The sequence below is a fragment of the Triturus cristatus genome, chromosome 8 (assembly GCF_964204655.1).
Source record: "Triturus cristatus chromosome 8, aTriCri1.1, whole genome shotgun sequence".
NCBI lineage: Eukaryota > Metazoa > Chordata > Amphibia > Caudata > Salamandridae > Triturus > Triturus cristatus.
Genome location: NC_140591.1, coordinates 436679228 through 436698348, shown reverse-complemented (window position 1 = coordinate 436698348; position 19121 = coordinate 436679228). Strand labels below are relative to the sequence as shown.

Genomic DNA, 19121 nt, shown 5'->3' with positions numbered 1-19121 from the left:
CAAACGATTTTCAGTCCTCTGCAGCATGCTCCGGCTAACCACTGTTTAGGGAGAGGTACTGCTTTACAGTCTTTGCAAAGGATGTGCATCGACAGCAACACATGTCACAAACGCAATGTTAGTTACCCTTTAAGCAGTTTGTGGTGTGTAAAAAGTAGATTCTCATGTGCCCAACCATCTCCCCGGAAGCCTTTGGTTGTTGCAGATGTTATTTTGTCTTTATTACTATTGCATGGCCATCTTACATTTCTATCCAACGTTCCATCTTCATCCTTACCCACTGTGTGGAAAACAGTTCAACAATGGAGCTGGTGCCCATACACATTAACAGTCATAGGAGGAGGCACTATACCTCAAACAAGTTGCAAACTTCAAACCCAGCACTAGATGACAGGAGTATAGGGAATGTGATTTTACGGTACTACATGCCACAAACCGATTGCTACTGGGAAAGTAACATATTCCTTTCATCCAGGATTCTCTAGAGCAGTGGACTTCAAACTTTTTAATCCCCCCCTCCCCGTGGGGGGGGGGGGGGGGTGGGAGGGTAGGGGAGAAACCAGGGCCCCCCCTCAATTTTTCACAATTCTATTATACTGGCAATGTTTAATATGTATAGACTTATTTAAAGATTGAATTAAAGTTCTGTTACATGTTTACATGAATGCCAAACATACCATTCTGGTCATGTAAGCCATTCAAATGTAAAAGAGTATCCACAGTGTAATTATAAGAAATGAGAGTGGAGGTTTTGAAGAATATTTGGAGTCCCTTTCCTTTTCACAGCTTCCCAGGTGTTAGTGATGACCCATTGCAGAGTGCCTATTGCTGCTATTTTGTTTCATCTGAAAATAAAGGACTTATCAGCCCTCCCCTCCCCCCGGGATCATTTGAGGCCCCCCTAAGGTGGACCCCCTCCCGTTTGAATACCCCTGCTCTAGAGGTTCAATGTGTAGACTATTTTTCTGTCTAATTTAATTTCTTGAAACAATCTATTTTTTTCAAGATTACAAATTTTACAATAAAAATGTGAATAATGGGTTGATTATATTTTATCAGACACCCGAGGAGAAAAGAAAAAAGAGAGAGATATTCGCGATGAAAGAGATGACGACTTGTCCCAAAGTACTTCTAAGGATCAAAGAGATGACAGAGAGTCAAGGGAAAGTCGAGATATCCGAGATAATCGCGAAGGTCGTGATCGCAGGGATATGAAGGATTCCAAAGAGACTCGAGACTCCAGAGATGCACGTGATTACAGAGATGTCCGAGATAGCCGTGATCAACGAGACTCTCGTTCCACTCGAGATACTAGTGAGTACAGAGACCGGGAGAGCCGAGAGTCCCACAGAAAGGAAGAACCTTATGATGAGGGCCGAAGCTATGGAAGGGGCCATGGCAGGGAGGAACCTTCCCGGAGTGAAACCAGGACTGATGCAAGGACTGACGTAAGGACGGACGCAAGAAATGACTCCAGGACGGACGCAAGAAATGACTCCAGGACGGACGCAAGAAATGACTCCAGGACGGACGCAAGAAATGACTCCAGGACTGACGCAAGAAATGACTCCAGGACTGACGCAAGAAATGACCAAAGGAATGAGCGTTCTGGCAGAAGCAGAGGCAGAGTTCAAGATATACAAGAGAAAGGTATTTTTCATATTTCCTGCTTCATCTGAAAGAAAATATATTGTCATTGATCATTTTTTTACCTTGTTATTGAAATTTGCATTTTTAGGAAGCCGTATATCCTAGTATTTTAGGCGCATATTAGTCTGAAAGAAAACTGTCCCTTGAGTCCATTTGAATTCTTAAGGCATGTTTATTATGAAAAAGAACCACAAAAAAAGATTTTGCTACCCAGCGACGTAGAGCCTTGCTTCACAAAGTAGCTGAGCACCTAATGCTAAACTCTCTCATAAAGTCTCAGACTTGTATACATTTTCTTCATATAGGTGGTAGTGTGGGCAAGCAGCCTTAGGCCTAACACAGGAGAGTGTAAGACAGTTATTGCACACCAATAACTGAGACATGTCTCAAAAAGGGAATCCACATCAAATTTATAAAAATATACTTTTTATTTTAAGACCAAGGTCTTCGCAAAAAGGGAAGTACATTCATAAATGAAAATACTTTTCAATTTCAAAAGTCAACACTTTTTTGAAGCAATTCTGTACTATCTTATGGGGGAAAAATAATGCAGTTTAACAGACAGGTACCACACTTACAAATCTAGTCTTGGGCCCAAAAGTCACCAAGGAGCAAGGGTCAGGTGATTACCAATACTGCACAACCAACGGCACTGGGGCAGCCAGGTGCAGAGGTCAAAGTCAGAGTTCGGCCCAATGCTTTTCAACTGAGACGGGGGGGGGGCGGTGCCTGCAGCCACACTGCTTGCAGGTAAGTGGATCGGTTCCAGGGGGCAAGATTTGGGGTTTAGCACAAGCACAGGGGACCACCAATCAGCACCAAACGTACACTACCAGTGGCACAGGGGCAGCCGGGTGCAGTGTACAAAATCAGCGGCGGGCGCCCACTGCTTTTCAATGTAGTTTATTCTTTTGGCAAACTGGCTGCAGGCATCGCACCGGAGGTTGCAAGGGGGAGACCAACGACAGCAGCGATAAGTAGGGATGTATGGGTTTGTAGAGGCATAGTTGGTTCTGCTCACCAAGGCCCAGGGGCTTCGGATGCAGGGGTGCCTTTCAACGGCGTAGTCTTCTTACCGGAGCCGGTCGCGGTCAGGGGGAGCCTCTGGATTCACTGGATTCAGTCTGCAGGCGTTGTGGAGGTCAGGAGCTGTCACCCAATGCTAGACTTGAGGTCAGGATTGCTGGGGAGACTTCACTGGGCAGGTGGCCCACGCAGACTCGGGCTGTGGGTGTCTGGTGCAGAGTGGGCAGGGATTGCGGTTTCAGCTGGATCTGTAGCCCTTGAGGTCATTTTATTCTGGACAGGTCCGCTGTTCACAGGAGATTAAAGTCTTTGTTGACGGTAGCAGTCCTCCCAGGCGTTTCAGAGGTTGCTGGCTGCAAGACAGGTCGCAGGATCGTCGAAGCTGTAGACCGGTCGGTAGGGCTGGTGCCAAGGTAGTCCTCTTCAGTCTTCTCTGCAGGGGTGTCTTCTTTCTTCTTAGGTCGTCGCAGATCTGAGTTCCAGGTCTGGGGAAGCCACCTAAATACTAGATATACTTGCATTTTAGGGGAGTAGCAGTTATGGCCAATGGGCACCTTACCTGGGGTGACTACACCCTCTATTATGCCACCCTCATTTGGAACGGGGCAGGGTTAGCCCTGTTGGAAGTGTCCCCCCATCTTCAAGATGGCGGGACTGAAAGATGTGCTTCACCTCGCCTCCCCCACCTTAGGGGTAGAGTTGCAGAGGTAGGCGCACCTCCTATTCCACGTTTTCCTGTCTGTTTTGCTGCTAAAAGTTGGGGGTGTAAACCGGGGGCTGCCAACTGCTGCTAGCAGCTGAGGCTGGTGGTCACATTACAAGGATGGCAAGCCTTTGAAGCTTCTCACTTCGAGCACTGGCCCATCTGGGGGAGGGGGTGTTACACCTCTGCATTGTTTTTCGTCCCAGAGAGCTGGAGCTCTCCACCCAGGGTTCCCAGGGGGCACTCTTCAGCTCCCAGGCACTAGGTACCCAGGGTATCACTTACTAGGGACCTACAGGGGTTAAACGTACCAATTGTAGATATGTTTTTAGGGAAGAAGCACTGGCACAGGGGACCTGGATGGCAGGGACTCTGTGCACTACAATTGAAACCACATCAAAACCAGGCAAAAAGTGGGGGCTAACCATACAAAAAGAGGCACTTTCTCACACCTAGTAATCTGGTTACGATTCTGTGTGACCTGTGTATACTCAATGGGGTCAGGTTAGAGAGCAACGCCTGGAGTGAGATTATGAAAGGGGAAGAGACTAGCAAGCAGCCTCCGTTGGGTCTTGTTTAAATTGTGGGCAATTAGTTCATTGAAAGTGTTTTCTTTGAGTTTTGTAATTGCCCACAATTTAAACATGACCCACCAGAGGGTGCTTACTAGTCTCTCCTCCTTTCATAATTCATGCCTGTCCAGTCACCGGTCTGGCCACCGTGTTCCGTTCTGGAGATTGGGGTTGCCACCTACTCCGTTTTATAGTCTGTTGAAAGAGTTGTATCTGATACTTCAAACTGCAGATTCCTTACCTTGTTAATATTTCCCAAGTTGCCAGACTGGATCTGTAAACTTTGAATCAATACAAGGTAGGAAGAATTGTGCTGCTCTGCACCAATTTCTTTTTCTCTGGAAAGGACATGCGGAGTTGCATATAAGCACCATCCATGCAGGTTGACGTCCGTTCCTTTCTGCATATGTAGATGTCGATCTAAGCCCTCACCGATATCCACTTGGTCAAAACCATGTTCTACGACCACCACAGCCAGATGGTTTGCTGTCATTTGCAAGCGCCAGGACACCCAGCCTTTCTTATGTAACATCCAACACCAGAGAGCTTAGTCATGCAGGTCTCCTCTGGTAAGATAAATTTCAATACCACCCCACTTGATTTTGTGGCAAAACGAATAGACACATTTGGCAAGCAGATTTTCTCCTCCGTTAGCCTTGCTCTGAGGTCAGTAACCACCTGCTGTCTTTAGGATACTACTCCCATTCCCTTTGGATCACTGTGGCACAAGTTTTACCAGCATCCCCGGGTGAGCTTCTGGCGTCCCCTACTCAAACTTTCTAAGATGCTTGTGATGCACCGAAATTCGTTATATGTTCTTAGTTTGACATGACTGACTGCTTAGTTCGTGGAATGGGTATCAGTGTGGCACTTCAACACCACGCATGGGTGAGGTGTACAGGCTTCTCTGGGGATTTCCAGGCATCCCCAATGGGCATGCCATTTGATGGCTCTCCCATCTTTAACAAAGCATATTTGGCGCAGGAATGATTTTAAAGAAAGCTGGGGCACACCATGTTCCTTTGGTCTTTCTGTCTGCACCAGACAATTCCACCAGCAATTTTGCCCTCCCTGTGGCTATGGTTTGGCTTTTCAGTTTTGCCAATGGCATACCCTTCCACCAGCCCAGCAAACGTTTCAGTCCTTTCATGGCAGAGGTCAGAGTTCACATAGAAAATGCTCAGGGCAGCAAATACAGCATGCAGCTCATTTCCCTGCCCCTCCTACATCCGCAAAAGTAAAACCGATGAATTGTGATATCCATTCTCACTGTGATAGAGCCTGCTGGGAAGCTATGGATGGAATCCTTCACCATCTTACTGATCAGTACCGCAAAAGTGGGGATAGAGCTATTTGACGGAGGCAGCCTGTTTCCAATGAAACCATCAGGTGTGCCCTGGATGTGGCAGACAAAGCAGCTGAGAGGGGTGGGGAACAGAGGGGGGAGTTGGGTTATGCGTGTTCTACACTGCAGTCTTCCTTCGATGCCCCCTTTTGTTGTCACATGCCTCGCTTCAAGTCATAGATGCAACAGCACTTCTTCAACCTGTTTGGACCGCAGGATGACGCCATGCTTGAAAATATCAAGCAAGACGCAGAAACCCGCCAGGGTGCTGTGTGCCCTTTAGGTCCCTTTCACAAACAGCAGTCAAGAGGCCCTCGAAAGCCACATCCCCGGACAAAACCAGTCCTACCACAACAGCAACAGAGTTGACACCCACAGAGTAATAGGGGTTTTACTCAAGCTTCCTTTAGAAGGAAAGGTTCCATGTGTGAGAAAGTGCCATCTTTCTTGCATGGTATGCCCCCACTTTTTGCTAAATTGCTGAATGTACTTCGATTGAGTGTACCCTGGGTTCCTGCCAATCAGGTGCCCAGGGCCTATGTTCCTTCCTTAAACCACACAAACTCCAAATTGGCAAACCCTAGCCACATGTCAGCCCCTAGTAAATGGTACCCTAGGTACCCAGGGCCTTGTGACCAGGGAAGGCCTCTAAGGGCTGCAGCACTCATTGTGCCACCCTCAGAGGCCCTGTACCCTTACACACACACTGCCCTTGCAGGCTGAGTGTCTGGGTGCAGGACAAAACAAAGAGTCGACATGGCACACATCACTGTGTACCATGCCCATCACCTACACTGCCAAGGCATATGTCAGCCACCCCTCTAGCTGGGTGCATTACGCCTATGGTGTGGGCACAGGAGCAGGAGCCCTGTGCCCCTACAGTACCCGGGTCCATTCCTGGGCACTGTAAGTGCAGTGCTGTCATTTAAGAATACATGGTGCTGAGAGCTTGTCAAACACGAGCTCCACAGCACCATATTGGCAACACTGAAGCCTGGGAAGTTTGGTATCAAACTTCTCAGCACATTGAACCCACACTGATGCCAGTGTAGGATTTAATGTACTAAGCACCCCAGAGGGCATCTTAGAAGATGCCCCCTTACAGCTAACTTACAATCCACGTCTGCTCTAAGGCTGCCCAGGCTGCCACACAGCAGACACGTTGCTGGACCCCTGGGTGGGAGAGCCCCTGCTCTCCCGGGCCTGCAACAATGCACATCCTGGGTGAGGTGAGAAATCTCCTCCCCCAGGATGAGCAAAGGGAAGCTTCAAAGGCATGCCGCCATTTGGAGTTTCCCCAGGCCACTGCAACCCCCCACTCTGGCGGGAAGCTTGGCCGGAAACCCCATACAAGGACAGGGGATGTGCCAGCCTGCCCACCCCACCCCTCAGGTGGGGGAGGCGAGGTGAAGCACATCTCCGGGCTCTCGCCATCTTGAAGATGGGAGGCCCTACCCTATCAGGATTAGGCTACTGCCCCCCTCCCACAGGAGAGAGGCAGGATAGGGGGTGTACCCACCCCAGGACAAGGACCCATTGGTCCCTGGCCTTCACCTACCTGTAACGCCCCTAAATCTAGTATTTAGGGGCACCCTGAACCTTCCTTCCTTAGATTCCAGATAGAAAACGACAAGAAGAGCAAGAAGAACAAAGACCTGCCCTGCAGCTGCTAAAAAGAGAAGAAGACACCAACTGCTTTGGCCCCAGCCCTACCGGCCTGTCGACTCTCGAACCTGCACCAGCGCGGCATCCCACGTGGCCAGCAACCTCACCAACCCCGGAGGACCTGGCTACCTTTTAGCTCTAAGCCCCTGGGACTCCCACGAGTAGAGGCTCTACTCAAGAAACCTATTTGCTATCCCTGGCACCAGCCCGGGACTGCGGACCCAACACACTCTGCACCAGCCAAGCCTGGCCAGTGCCGGAGTGGACAAAGACCCAGAGGACGACCCCACGGCGACTGTGACCCAGAGTCCGGCACCCAAGGACCCCCCTCGACATCCCGGAAGAAGCCTGCAGCCTCAGAACCAAGTGCCACCCCAGCCGCGATCAACCAGAGGGTAAGATTCCCGTCAAAAGGCACCCCTGCACCCGGCGCCCTGCGACCCCCTGTGCCCAATCCCGGGGTACCCACCTAACCTACAACTACCCAACTTACCTCTCGAAGTGGTGGTGGCACCTGAAACATCCTCGTCCCTGAGCCTGCAGCCTCTTTCCAAACCGGAACATTCCCATTGATTTCCATTGAGCGCCCTAAGGCTCAAAAGCACCCTGCACCCAGCCGCCCGAGTGGCCCTGGCAGTGCCCTCTCTACACTAACCTACTTCCCCACTTGCCCTGAGTAAGTGACCAGGAGCCCAGCTCCCACAGCCGCGTGGCTTGCCAGACAGCAGCCACCAACCAAGGCCCCCCCTATCCCTCATAGGATTACATTGGGCCCAACTCTCTCTGCACCCGGCCGTCCTGAAACCGCTGAGGGTGAACCAACTGTACCTACCTGACACTGGGGGACCCCTGAGTCCATGCCCGGAATTTCAACACTACCAGTCGAGTACTTACCCTTAAACCGCTAACTTCATTTTCCTCATAGGGTAACATTGACTGGCTTTTTCTTCAAAAATCTTCTAAGTGTGAACTTTTCAAAACTGCAAAAATTCACCAAAAATCAGCCAAGTGACAAAAACGAATTTACTCACCTGCTCCTAGGTGAGCTCCCAGTGCTGGATCTTGGTGCCCAGCCCTGACTCTGAAAAGTGTTCGCAACTATACTTACCTCTAACTCATTTTTCTCCCATAGGAAACCATTGTCTGCTTTTCTGTGAAATTTCTTCTAAGTGTCTACTTTTGCAAATTTGAAATATTCTTTTAAAATCGTACCATTTCTGCAAACGAAATTACTTACCTGCTTTTGATAAGGACCCCAGTCCTGGGTCTAGGCACCCAGTCCTGGATTACTAAAGTAACGATAAAGTACTCTACCTGCAATTTGAATTTCTTGCCATAGAGATCCATTGAATGTTTTCTGTGAAATATTTTCTAAGTGCTAACTTTTGAAATAGCTAAATATTATTTAAAAATCATTACAGTTATCAAGTCGACTTTCATCACTTGATTCTGAATACTGACCCCAGGCTGGTTCTAGGAGCCAGACCTGGAATTCCAAAAGTAATCTGAAAAGTAATTTATTACAAATAACCTGAATTTACCATTGAGCTCAATGCATTGTTATGTTTAGGAAATAGGATTGTTTATTGCAACCAACTGTGACTGTTTACACAAATTTATTGCTTCAAACAAAAGTATTTATATTCAACCTCTCATTCTGAGAAAGTATATTTTTACCCCCTTTGTGGTTCTAAAAATAAAACAAGCATATATTTTATATATACAAACCATTGGCCTAGAGTTCAGTTATTGAGTGTGTGAAACCATTTGCTGACTGAGTGTGTACAATAAATGCTTTACACTGTCCTCTGGTACTGCCTTACTGCTCGACCAAGCTACCACTTTTGAGAGTAAGGTCATACCTAACTTTGACCTCTATCAGCCTCTGGGGGACTGTGGACTCTGTACACCCTGTACCTATTAGGGAACAGTATATACAGAGCCACTTTCTCACACCATGGCAGAGGCACCCCTAGGAAGGGAGGTGTTTCATAGTAAGTGGTCAACACTATCAGCTCAAGGTACTACCCTTTGGCATCAGCATGGTCCCAAGGTTCTTTACCAAGTGTTTAGTAATGGTAGACGCTTACCTAATGTAACGACAGGCTGATTAGGAGCGCAAGCAGACATGAATGCTTAACCCATATCAGTTGTGGGCAAAGCTTTCCACAGCCCGCAAAGTGTACAGGCTTTGCAGTAGCTTCTCCCTTTTTTTCAGCCACACCGTCGCTACTAGTTTGCACAATTATGCACATTCTGGGAATGATTACCTCATGCATTGCTATTGGGTCTCACACCAGACTCCATATGTGACTACTCAAGCCAATAGTCGTAAGTCAATTGTCATTTGGAAGGTCTAATGTTGGTAAGGACCAGCACTTATCGCTCTCTGCAGTGGTGGAACAGCAACAATCTGTTTGCAGGCCCTTTGCAAATCCAGTTCCTCAAGTGACGATTGCCACATACGCATCTCTAGTCTGCTGGGGGGCACAGGGTCTGTTGCTACCTCATGAATGTGGACTCCACATCAACCACTTGGAACTGTCACCTATTCAACTAGCTCTCAAAGCCTTTCTTCAACAGATTCAAGGCATGGTAGTCCTTGGGCACACGAACAGTGTGACCGCCATGTTCTACCCACAAAAGCAATTAGGTACCTACTCCCTTCAGCTCTTGACTGTAACACAGCAAATCAGGTGCTGACCATTCACCACCAAGTTGATCTTCTGACAAAGTATCTTCTGGGAGTGGACAATGACATTGCAGACTTCCTCCTTTTCTTCCAAAGATAGGAGACCCCAAACATAGACCTTATCGCCACACAAGAAAATGCCAAATTTCCAGACTTTGCTGTCAGGTGTACAATCCCCAAGTTCACGGACAATGCTCTATAGATGAATTGGTCATGGATCTTTGCATATGCTTTTCATCCTGTCCCACTGATTCCTTGTGCCGTCAGGAAGTACATCCAAACATCCCTCACCCTAGTGGCTACAACTTGGGCCAGACAACCATGCCTCGCGATCTTTCTGAAATTGTCCATTGCCCTACAACAAGCCAGACCTTCTCATTCAAAACCACAGCAAAGTCAGTTACTCTCCCCCAGACAGATAAAACTGGTGATTTGGCTTCTGACACCCTGGAGTTTGGTTACCTTGACCTACCTCAAGAATGCATGGACATACTCTGGGATGCCTGTAGCCCACCGCATGCGCCTACTATGCTGCTCGGTTTGTAGAAGCATTTTGTCCTCTACTGTACGCCAAAACACAAAAACTCTCTTAGGCCTGTGGTGCAGGACATTATTTGTTACCTCCTCAATTTACAAAAATTAGAGTTAGCGTACACATCAATTTGGCTGCGCTTAGCCACCATTGCTGCATATATGCAAAACTGAGAAAACATTTCCCTCTTCAAAATCCCTGTAATCCCTATAATCAAAGCTTTTATGGATGGCCTTAAACGTGTCCTTCTGCCAAGGGTCCCTCCACCTCCAGTCTGGATTCTTGATGTTGTCCTCATTAGACTTACGGAGACCCCCTTCCCTTGAACCAGTGCATTCATGCCCTTTGCAGTTTCTGGCCTGGAAGGGAGCCTTCCTGGTAGCTATAACATCGGTCGGCCGTATAGGTATACTATAGGCCCTCAAATTACAGGAACCTTTTTGCCAGGTCCATCATGACAGAGTAGTAGTTAGAGCCAATCCAAAATTCTTACCCTAGTGGTCTCCTCATTCCACCTTAACTGTTCCTTTGAGATCCCAGTTTTCTTTCCACTTCCATACTTGGTAGCTTAAAGGGCACTATACAATCTGTTGGACTTGGCCCTTTCTGCAGGGTCATCCCCAAACCTTTTGCCTTCACCCTCCTGCTTTCTGAAGCTTTTTTATTGGCTTTTAGGACTCTTCACACAATGTCAGTGCTGAAGTGCTCGTGCTCTCTCCTTTTAACCTGGTAGAATTGGCTTACACCAGGTTGGCACATTTAATTCACTTGTAAGTCCCTAGTAAAGTAGTACTACACATACCCAGGACCTGTAATATAAATGCTACTAGTGGGCCTGCAGCACTGATTGTTCCACCCACTTAAGAAGCCTTTTAAACATTTCTTGGGTTTCTAATTGCAGCCGGTGTGTGTTGCTTTAAACTGCCATTTCAACCTGGCTAAATAAACCTTTTGACTGAAGTCCTCCTTCCTTTTTAATACATATTAGTCATCCCCAGAGTAGGCCCTGAACAGCCCATAGGGCAGGGGGCAGTGTATTAAAAAAGTTGTGCATGTACTTTTGACTTTTACATGTCTTGGTAGGGAAAAACTGGATCTTGCAAATCCGAATTTAAGGTACTTTGCTGAGTGGGCCTAACTTGGTTCCTGTATCCGGCCCTCCCTCCATCGCACTCGGCCTGAACTTGGGACTTTGTCCTGGCCTGGCACCACCAGATAACCACAGTTGGTGCTTCTAGACACTATTTTCACTTAAAATATTTAACATTCCATGTCTCTGGTTTTACATGATGAGTTTTTTGTTGTTTTGGTATCAGATAATTTATTCAATTTTACTCTTTTTTTCTAAATTGGTATGGATTTGTCTTGATTTTTTTTTTCTTTCAAGTTATTACTGTTTGAAGTGCTGCATAAATTACACATTGAACACAAGATTCCCCAGCACACGCTAAAAAACATAAAATAGTCAGTCAGTATTGACAATTGTGTCTGCTTCTTTTGTTCTTCTTATGATCGTAGAGCGCACTCGCTTCCACAAATAGTCAGAACAGAACTACGACGAAGGCAGTAAATCTAAAAGACGAGTGACTTCCGTATGTGGGGGGGGCACACAAAGAATACTTCTTTGGTTGTTCCTAACTTTAAAAGTTGGCTTTCTCGCATATACAATATTAGGGAACACGCATACAAGTGTTTTAACACTAGAGAAACAGCAATACTGATAGTCTACGGGTCGGAATTAACACCGGAAGCGAAGCACACTGTTTTGCTCTTGGAGCCCTGAAGAAGTCACAGGATTTGATTCCCGATAAACGACGAAACACATGTTGGCTGAGAATGGTGGATCTACGATTATAAGAAGAATAAAAGAAGCGGACACACCTGTCAACATTGACTGACTATTTTATGTTTTGAGCGTGTGCTGGGGACTCTTGTGTTGCATTTGGTGGCCCAGGCCACACTACAGGGAGAGGGGTAGTTCTACCTTGCAAGCACGGCGTTACAGATACGTTATACTAAGATAGGGTGTACTTCCCCTAGGAGCGCTCGTACTCTAACAATAAACCACCCTCTATTATATATTGTACTTTACACATTGACTGGAAGTCAAGCCTGACTGCTCATGTGCCAAGCTACCAGAGGGTTGAGCACAGGTTAATTTAGGGGCTGCTTGTAACTTCACCCTGACAGGGATTGTGATTGCACAATTGTGAGGGTTAGGACTTATTTGTGCAGGTGATTGTAAAAATCCCAGTTAAATGAATTGATACCAATTCAAAATGTTTTGTTAAATTCTTCTTGATTGGCTGTTTTATTTTTCAAATCCACCCTCCTTTAACCTGACTGCCTGTGCCTTTGACCAGTGCTTAATTTGAGTTGGTGCTTTCCGGTGCTCAGCATCAGTACTTAATTGTCAACATGACACTTATGACACTCTGCCACATGGTGACGCTGTCTGTCTAATTTAGAGATGAGCACTACAACAGTTGTTTAATAATTCTATATATTTCTGTATACATTAGAAATTATTATTACCTGCCACCCACACCATTCTTATAGTTTTAGCGGCCTGGAATATTCTGAATTGTCACACTTGTAACAGTGTGATGGTTATTGGTTGCTATTGGCGGTGCTGGCAGGAGCAATGAGTCATGCAATCTGCAATGATCTCCTGGCGAGGCCCTGGTACTTAGATTTTTTTTTTTTTTTAGATTAAGCACTGCCTTCTACCAAGACTGGAGTCTACATGACTACAAGAATGGAGTTTCAACAACATAGATGTCTACACTGTGGTTGAGTTCAAGGAGTTCTGTAAGGAGAGTGGGCTTCCAGTCAAGAGGAATGCCAGGTAACTCAAACTCCAGAATTACAGACTACAACAGAGGTTGGGATTGAGGAAGATCATATGCTGGAGCAAGAGCAGAGCCTGGAATGCAGCACTCGCGAGGATGTTGATTCGTATCATGAATTAGAACTCCCTGCCAGAGCGTAGAGTGTATCTTTGCAAAGGCCTGATCCCAGGGGAGCTGGCGGACAGGAAGGAAGACCGATAGTTCAAGTTGCAAGTGGTCAAGCTCAAGTATGAGTTAGAGGAGAGGAAAATCACTCATGACAGAACTTTTTGAGAGCTGGACATAAGAGATAGGCAAGCAGAGTCCAGCAGTAATGGTGCTGGCAAACCCGGTCCACATCATAAAGGATCTGGTGGCTACAATTGCTCTGGGAGATTATCTCGACAAGTGGTTTGAAGCCTATGAGGTTTGCTTTGGAGATGCATAGGGTCCCTGAGGATTGGGGAGCCAGTCTCTGGAAGCACATACCAAGGGAAGGGAGCGATGCCCTACTAGCCCTAGAGAAGGGGTACAGGATGAGGTACTAACCCTCTGCCCCCATGAAGGACACCCTTGTCCGACACTATGGTCTCACTACAGAGAAGTACAAGCTGACGTTTAGGGACAGTCAGAAACTGCCCCAGCAGTCCTGGATGGATTTCGTGGATTTATTTTGTTGTAGTTGGAGCTACCCATCCATTATTGTCTGGATTTTGTATTGTAAGGGTTGATTTTGGCCTCCACCAGAAGGTGGCCCAAGTATATAACAGAGCCCTGACCTATGTGGCAATTGCTTGCCCTGATGGTGAATCCTGCACTTTAGAGTCTCAAGTACTTTTCCAAGGTGGATCATGTAATCCTGCCAAGTGGAGCTATAGACCACAATATCATCTAGAATATGCTGCACTAAAGGCTTCCAACCTAGCAAGGACTTTATTCATCAACCTTTGGAAGGTAGCAGAGGTGTTACTGCACATTGGTCATGTCTAGCTGGGGTCTAGAATGCTGAGTTTTGCAGCGTGAATCTTTCTGGATTCACTATTCTGTGCATTATTCCGCCATCTAGTGGTTGGGTCTGAAATTGTAGTATTTCTTCTCTTTCCCCCCCATGGCCCAGGTGGGCGTCGACATACCACCATTTGGTGTCCTTCGGAAGCTCCCACCTTTGGTTGCCATCTTCAGACTATTTTTTCTGCTGTTGGGTCTGGATCGTTACCGAAGAGTTCCAGATTTTTGGGGAGAACGAATCGACGGAAGAGAAGAAAATCGACACCTGACTACAGGTCAGGTAACCGGGGTGACGAGGGAGAAGGTTTTCGACCAAGACCTCGAAGTTCAACGGAGAATGCGCTCGCAGGGGGCTCCCTGAGTGCCGGAATGGACAAAACTCCTTTCAAGTTTTGCACCAATTGTCACCACAAATACGCCCAAAAGGACCAGCATCCAGTCTGCAGCCTCTGCCTGTCTCTCGACCACAACAGCGAGGACTGCAACGCGTGTTCGGCGTTCACACCTAAGACCCTCAGAGTAAGAGAGAGGCAGAGAAGGGCGAACCACAACATGCAGGGGCCACCTCCATCGAACTTGGGCCTCTCCAGTGGAGAGGACTACAACATCGCCGAAGGACCAGAGGACTGCACGGTCGTCGAGGTCCAAAAGAAGAAGTCGAAGGAGGTAAGGGAGTCGTCGACCCCCAGACACTCGAGCGACACTCGAAAGGGTGAAGCGAAGTTCTCGAGCGACACTCGTAGGAGTGAAGCAAAGTCCTCAAAGGGAACATTGACGCCGAAACATCCAGCGAAAGCAACGGCACCCAAGGACAAACAGCCCAGCGGATCCTTCGAAAAGGACTCCCAGATGGCGAAAGCCCTCTAAAAACCTAGATCATCAAAGAATGCCCTCGAAAAGGACACCTCGGCGCCGAGAAAACAAGGGCCAACAACTACTTAGACGACCTCAAAGCGAAGAGCTCAAACTCTCGATGCCGAACAGGCCGCCGAGATGGAAAGGAAGAAGAGGAGGCTCGAGGCCGAAATGGCCAGCATTCTGCAGTGAAGAAAGGATTCGACGAACGGATGAGCCAGTACACCATCCCGCCGAAGCTCGCGCTCTAAGTCGAAAGAGACGACAAGGACGCCAAACCACCGAAAACGCCTGAACAGGTCGAGGAACAGGAGGAAGCAGCCCCTGTATTATTTCGAGGCTGAAGATGATGAGGAACAGCAGATACCGGGACTCGACGTCCTCAGAGGCACAGGACTTGGAGTGGCATGACCTTGACGCCGAATTACCGGAGGAAGGAGTAGACACATACACTTCGAGGCCTTCACCGCAACAATATGGTCGTCCAAAAGGCTGCACAGACAGAAACTGGAGGAAGAGAAGCCCAAGGCATGTTTCCTCCTGGAAACTCTGCAGCCTCAACAGACTAGGAGCCAGTTGCTGCCCATGCTCCCTAGTGTGCTGGACCAGGGAAGGGATGCTTTTAAAGAACGAGCAGTATGCAAAGCAGTGACTCCTAGAACAGAGAAAAAGTATAAACATTCCTCAAAGGACCCTGCATACATCCAGGGGTCAGTGCCAGCCCATTCCACCATTACAGCAACGGATAGGAAGAGGGCCAATGTACCCACAAATGCCGGGCCACCTCCAGACAAGGAGTGTAGAAGGATGGATCTCGTGGGGAGAAAGGAGGAGCGGAGTGCGGCAATTCAATGGCGCATCGCAAACTCCAACGCCCTGATCAACAGGCACGCATGCCAGCACTGGGAGGAAGTGGGGCGACTCCTAAAGCATCTACTAGACCAGTACCAACAAAGGACAGCTCATCTGGTAGAAGAGGGCAAAAACATGGCGAATACATGTTTGAAATCGGCCTTGGATGCTGCTCACACGTCCAGCAGACAAATGATGATCAGGGTGACTGAGAGAAGACACGCATGGCTTAGAATTTCAGGCTTCAAGCCAGAGGTGCAAAACAACATCCTTAACACACCTTTTAACGGAGAGAAACTGTTTGGCACACCAGTTGACAACAAGCTAACACAGCTCAAAAAGGACAACGAGACAGCAAGGTCCATGGGAGCGCGGCAGTTCAGAGGGATGAGAAGGGTAACACCCGCAAGAAGTCCAGGTGATAGGGGAGGCAACGTGCCTACTACATCACACCAGACGTTCCAACACAGCTATCAAGGGAGCAACCGAGGCCAGCAGCAGCAGAACTGGCAATACCACCCCCGGGACAGTCCTTTCGAGGGCACTCAAATGATAGATTGCAGACACGGAGAGGAGGGCAGCATCCTGTCCCCAAGTGACTTCGCCATAGAACGAAAACCCATCCTAGCAACACCTCGGGTGGGCAGAAGGACATAGAGAAAAACAAAAACCTGACGTTCCACAACAAACAATACCTCGAACACACAACACCAGTAGGAGGCAGAATAAGAGACTACCTCCAGGAGTGGAGGAAGATCACAACAGACAAATGGATACTAAACATCATACAACACGGATACTGTATAGAGCTAGAAAAACAGCCTCCAAACAGGAAACCAAGAAACAAAACACACTCTGCAAAGGAACTTTCGCTCTTGAGACTAGAAGCGCAGGAACTGCTCAGCAAAGAGGCGATAGAGGTTGTGCCCCACAACCAAAGGAACAAGGGGGTTTACTCCACTTATTTCCTCGTGGCAAAGGTGAACGAAACACTAAGACCTATCCTAGATCTGAGGTTCTTGAACAAATTCATAAGGACACAAAGATTCAAAATGACTTCCCTACAAGAGGTAATACCACAAATACAACAAGGGGATTACATGGCAACGATAGATTTAAAGGACGCGCACTTACACATCCCCATCAACCACAAGCACAAACGTCTACTAAGGTTTGTGATCAACCAAACTCACTACCTGTTCACAGTACTGGCATTCGGGCTCAAATCCTCCCCAAGGGTGTTTACAAAATGCCTAACCGCAGTAGCAGCGCACCTACGAAGCCAAGGAATACACGTATATCCCTACCTCGACGACTGGCTCATAAAGGCAGGTTCGTACAGCCACTGCAAGCAACACATACAGCAGGTCGTACAAACACTGAACCAACTGGGTTTCTCAATCCATTGGAAAAAATCGTCAACCAAGCCGGAACAGATCAAGATATTCTATGGGGCGGAGAACGACACCATATAGGCCAAAGTGTTCCCCAGCAGGAAGAGAACATTGGCAATACTGAAGGAGACACGTCTTTACCGCAAGGGGCAAGTTCTGACAGTGAGGACGGTGAGCAAGCTAATGGGAATGATGGCGTCATGCATCCTCCTAGTCCAAAATATTCGACTCCCCATGAGACCATTCCAGGAATGGATACAGCAGCAATGGTCACAGGCAACAGGGAGTTAAGAGCTAGTGGTTGTCACACACGCAGTGCATCAGAAAATAGCGTGGTGGGACGAGGAAAACATATCACAAGGGAAATCCGTCACACAACCAACTCCAACAGTAACCATCACAACTGACGCCTCCCAGCTGGGGTGCGGCGCGCACATGAACAAACTCAAGGTGAGGGGACTATGGTCGCAGCAAGATGCGGTCAAACACATCAACTACCTAGAACTAAAACTGTGTTCCTAGCCTTAAAAGCCTTTCAGAAGCAGCTGTACGGAAACAGGGCGTTGATCCAAACGGACAACACAACTACCATGTTCTATATCAATAAGCAAGGTGGAACACAATCAGTAGCACTATCAGGGCTGGCAGAGGAAATATGGATAAGGATAGACCTACTATCAATACATCTCCCAGGGAAGGACAATGTGGAAGCAGACCGACTCAGCAGGCTGACGTCAGCATCCCACGAGTGGGATATCAACCAACAAGAAATACAAAAAGTATTCCGGAAGTGGGGGACACTGCAAATAGACCTATTTGCATCTCACCAAAATGCCAACACTTCGTATCCAGACAACCAGAACATCGGTCACAAGGGAATGCGCTATGGATAAATTGTTAAGACATTTGCATACGCTTTTCCCCCAATACCACTGATACACAGGGTACTCAGCAAATGCAGAATCGGCAACGTCGCTAATACTAATAGCGCCTCAGTGGGCCAGACAGTCCTGGTTCTCACAAATAGTGGAGATGGCGCAAGCACCAGCACACAGATTCCCAAGAAGAAGGGACCTGTTAACAATGCAGAATGGAAGAGTGCTGCACCCAGAGCCAGAGAGCCTTAGCCTAGCTGCATGGCTCCTGAAGACCTAGAATTTGCACACCTCAAACTACCGGCAAGCACAATGGTAGTGCTCAGGGAGGCAAGAAGACCTACCACAAGAAAGTGCTACATAGCAAAGTGGAAAAGATTCTCCGAATGGTGCATTAGGGAGCAATTGCAAAGGAAAATCACAAGGGAATCAACAGTACTAAATTACTTAACGCATCTACTACAAAGTAAACTAAGCTACACATCCCTAAGGGTGCCCTTAGTGGCGATAGTGGCTTACACGAGGAGAAACTGGGAAACTTTTCTTCTCCTCCCAAGTAGTAAAAAGACTTCTAGAAGGAGCAAAGAGAATCGCACCTCCAAACAGAAAGCTGGCACCGGCATGGAACCTCAACGTGGTGCTAACGCAATTGATGAAGGCACCATTTGAGCCTATTCACAAAGCTACACTGCACATGCTCACGCTAAAGACAGCCTTCTTAGTGGCTATCACATCACTATGAAGAGTAAGTGAATTGCAAGCGCTAACGCTTCAAGAGCCCTACCTGCAAATACACAATGATAGGATTGTAATGAGAACAGACCCACACTTCATGCTAAAGGTGGTGTCACGGTTCCACATCAGACAATCCAAATAGCTTGTTTTTTCCAAAAACTAGCCACAAGCACAGAAAGGGCGCTACACACACTTGATCCAGCGGGTTACCAACCTCAGATACTCATTACACTATACTCACTTGCGCCCATAAACACACACTCATTCATAATAGGCCAGTAAATACCGCTGGGGTCAATTTATTGTGCTGATACCTTTAAGATGAATTTTTATCTAATTATATCTTACCACACCCTTGATCCAATGTATTTTCCTCTGGTCAGTGG

The 19121-nt window shown here is 47.5% G+C and overlaps 1 protein-coding gene across 1 annotated transcript in view; it reads left to right on the top strand.

Moving 5' to 3' along the window:
* ZC3H13 (zinc finger CCCH-type containing 13) overlaps positions 1-19121 on the top strand; it is a 362285-nt gene that overhangs the window by 163517 nt on the left and 179647 nt on the right. Inside the window, 3 exon segments of the mRNA XM_085621836.1 lie at positions 1060-1499; positions 1501-1650; positions 16564-16681. Of these exon segments, the coding sequence (XP_085477962.1) occupies positions 1060-1499; positions 1501-1650; positions 16564-16681 (708 nt within the window).